This window comes from Cricetulus griseus, chromosome 8 (genome assembly GCF_003668045.3).
Source record: "Cricetulus griseus strain 17A/GY chromosome 8, alternate assembly CriGri-PICRH-1.0, whole genome shotgun sequence".
NCBI lineage: Eukaryota > Metazoa > Chordata > Mammalia > Rodentia > Cricetidae > Cricetulus > Cricetulus griseus.
In genome coordinates, this window is record NC_048601.1 from 67,157,115 (window position 1) to 67,160,650 (window position 3,536).

General features: G+C 43.9%; 1 protein-coding gene and 1 pseudogene across 1 annotated transcript; both read right to left on the reverse strand.

Annotated features, from left to right (window-relative positions):
• Nucleotides 1-2,157: 2,157 nt before the first annotated feature.
• On the reverse strand, nt 2,158-2,800 carry LOC100774398 (annotated as a pseudogene).
• Nucleotides 2,753-3,125, reverse strand: LOC100774108 (thioredoxin-like protein 4A). Its single transcript, XM_027429559.2, has one exon. The coding sequence runs from the start codon at nt 3,123-3,125 to the stop codon at nt 2,901-2,903; it is 225 nt and encodes a 74-aa protein (XP_027285360.1). The 3' UTR covers nt 2,753-2,900.
• Between the last annotated feature and the right edge of the window lie 411 nt (nt 3,126-3,536).

Genomic DNA, 3,536 nt, shown 5'->3' on the forward strand with positions numbered 1-3,536 from the left:
GCTACACGCCTGAGCCTGCCCACTGTTAATACCCTCTTAACTACCCTTAAGCGAGCCTTTAGTTTAGTTAGGGAATGGGCTGGATTAGGGGTTATGTTTTCCATGATGCTGTTAGCCATTTTTGTTTGCTTGTGGTGCCTATGCAGGATCAGGAAGTCGCAAAAATCCCAAGCTGCTATGTTGGTACAGGCCTTTGCTGCTGTGGAAGCAGGACAGTCCCCTCAAGCATGGTTATCCATGCTGACAGACAAATAGATGTCTGTCTCGCCCTTGCTGAGTGAGTGATGCGTATCTGAATCAGTCATGCTCAATGACGGGCACCTACCCTCATGCTGAGCGAATAAGCATACATGTGTTCCCTTCAACCTAAGACATGAGCCTGTGAGGGCGACACAGTGACTCTTTGACGGGTAAGATAGGGACACTGGGGTTGAACCTAAGACAGAGATGACTGAAATCTGACAACAGATAGATACTGCTACTCCTATAATATTAAAACAAAAAGGGGGAACTGTAGGGAGCTGCAGAAAACCGCACCCAAAAGATGGCGCCGGTTTCCGCCTTCCGCCAGCCCGACGGCGAGCGCTCTCTGTGGTAAACAACTCCAAATATGGTAAAGGTAATGTATCCACTTAATTCTGCTTGGAGACAACCTATCCTGGCGCGCCACGTAGGGTTGGGTGATTGGTAGATGTAGACTATATCAGGCCCCGTCTCCCTCGGCCCGGGGCCTCCGCCTCCATTATACATTGTACAAAGCAAAGAGGTTCCCGATTAAACTGTGTTTGAAGAAGATTCCTCCGTGTGGCGTCTTTCTTGCTGGTGAAGGGTGGACGCCGCACCCTCCCCCATCTTTCTTTTCTGGTCCACTTCCTGCCTTGTAAAAATCCCCATCCCCTAATTCTTACTTTATTGTCACATGTCTGTCTTCTCTGATTTATTGCAAAATATATATTGTGGTGGATTGAATAAAAGATACGCTTCAAAAACTCAGATATTTGAACACTTGGTTCCCAGGTGGTAGTACTGTTTGGAGAGCATTAGGTGGTACAGCAGTGTTATAGGAAATATTTCACTGGGGATGTGCTCTGAGATTTTGTATTCTTGTCCAAATTCAATTTGTTTTCTTTAAATGATGTTTACTGTAAGAATATGAGTTCTGAAATTTCTGCTTCAGCTGCCATGGTTTGGTTTACTGCCATGCTTTCCCGATATGAAAGGCTGCATCCCTCTCAGACTGTAAGTCAAAATAAAATCTTCTATAAGTCGCTCTTAATCATCCTTGGTTATTGCAGCAACAGAACAATAACTAATACTTGCATATAATTATATTTACATATATATTTTTTAATAATACAGCTTCTACTTATGAAAAAGAAACAAAATTTTTCTTCTTTTCTTTAATTTGTCTTTTTGGTGAACCTTTATCACATTCCGCAACAGTATGCTTCCAACACAATAATTCCTCTTCTATTTTCACATCATGTGTTTGCATGTATGTGTGTTTTATTTTTTTTTCCTTTTTGGTAGCTTTATTTCTTCAGATTAGAGATTACAATTTAATTTCTTCTTGTCTCTTCCTTACGAGCTACAAATTCTTGGTTATAGAAGTCTAATTCATCTTCTCCCACTGGGAAAGGGAACATTATTCTTCAAATGGAGGGAGGCAGGGAGAGCAGGGCAGTTTCCAGAGAAAGAAAGAGTAGGTAACTTCTACCAGACAGAGGCAGAGGGCACAAGGACTAACTTAACTTGATGGTCCTGCCTACTCAAGAATGAAAAAACACAAATAAATGCCAACTGCTAAAAGTCAGGGTGCTTTCAAGTTGTTTCTGCTTCCTGTTTGACATCATAGGAAAAAAAAAAAAACCTACAGGATACAAACAATCAGTGCAAGACAATGGCAAACAACACAACAGCAGCATGAAGAAACCATGGCAGTCCTCAAGACTCCTTGGTTCCTGCACAGCAGGTTCTGTGTCCAGAAGTGTCTCCTATTCAAATTAGGTTATGTGGAAGGTTGCTGCTAAGAGTTGAAAATGAGAAGCGATTTGGGTCACTGTGAAATGACCCCAGAGTAGGTACTGCAGAGCATAGCCACGGTTACCAAGAAAAATGTGGCTAGAAATACAAGAAGTTATAGTGCTCAAGCAGGCTCTAAGAGGTGAAATCCAAGTCCTGCAAGCTGTCTTGGACATCACTGATGTCTTTGCTGTCAATGCCACTATCATCTCTGGCCAGGTTCTCCTGCTGACAGGCCTTTTCAGAACCAGGAGGTGTGTTGCCCTGATTCTCCTTGGAACCCAGAACCACAAATATGTTTTTCTTCATCACCAGCTGCCGTATTAGCTGATCGACCATCTGTGAGAGATCTTGCTTCAAGCATTTGCATCCTCTCCATCTGCATAGTACTTGGGCTTCACCTCACTAACCTGGAAGTTCAGGGTGTTGGAATAAAGATGCAAGGCTGCTCAGTTTTGATGCTGAAGTCCTCGATCGTGGCACATGAGGCCTGGTCCATCAGCTTCTGGTCCAGTCAGGGACGCTGGTGGGAGCGTTTCACAGACAGTGAGGTAATGTGTCCATGAGGGACATCATCAGGATCCACCTCCATTTTTGGCAGGACATAGCCCACAATTTTCCCATCCTCCTCCTCAGCAATGTAGGGGAGCTGGGGCTAGGAGAGGCTGTGATAGAAATAGTACTTCATCTGGTGGTTCTCCGGCAGGAAGAGAGGGTTGCAATGCTCCCTGTTCATCAGCTTGTCTGGTCCAACACGGCGGATGTTCATTTTGGCAGCAGACAGGCCTATCAGACTCCAGGAACAAGAGAGGGTGCCACGGAGCACAAGCGACACCAACACTGTTTGCTTTAAAACAGCTGGGATATCCAAACAGGACTCATACAAGATGAGAAGGATCTCCCACAATGTTCCATTTCGTTTTGGCGATACTGTACAGAACCTCATCGATCTTCCTGAAATAGGGGTCACGGCCGTGTCCGAAACTAACGACAACCATGCGGTCCTCCTCTGAAAGGATGCCCTTGTCTACCTGCCAGCCATTGTGCAGATGAGGAAGCATGTACCACTTTCTTGAGCGGGCCTGAGTGGCCGGGTGATGCATGCTGCCTCGTGAGAGCTCACGCAGCCCACTGCCTGTTCCTCCAAGCAGCCACAGTGCCTGCAGCGCCCGGAACCTGCTGGCATTAAATTATGTTCTGGATGTGTTGAAAACATACTATTCTTTCTAAGTGAAGTTTATTTTGTTTAATATATGGACCTCTTGTTATCCATTTTCCTACAAATTACATAATTCTTTAAGTAGTCAAGTGATTGTTTTGTAAATGTTAACCAGATTTTCTTTGTTCACCAACTGATGTACATTTAGTAGGGTTTCCTGTTTTAATTATTGTTAACAGGGTTGAAAGTGAACATATTCATAACATATGAATGTGTTCTAGCTTGGTCTTTCAAATCCATAAACAGGAGTGATATAGATGAATGGTTTCATGGGTTTTTGTTTGTTTGTTTGTTT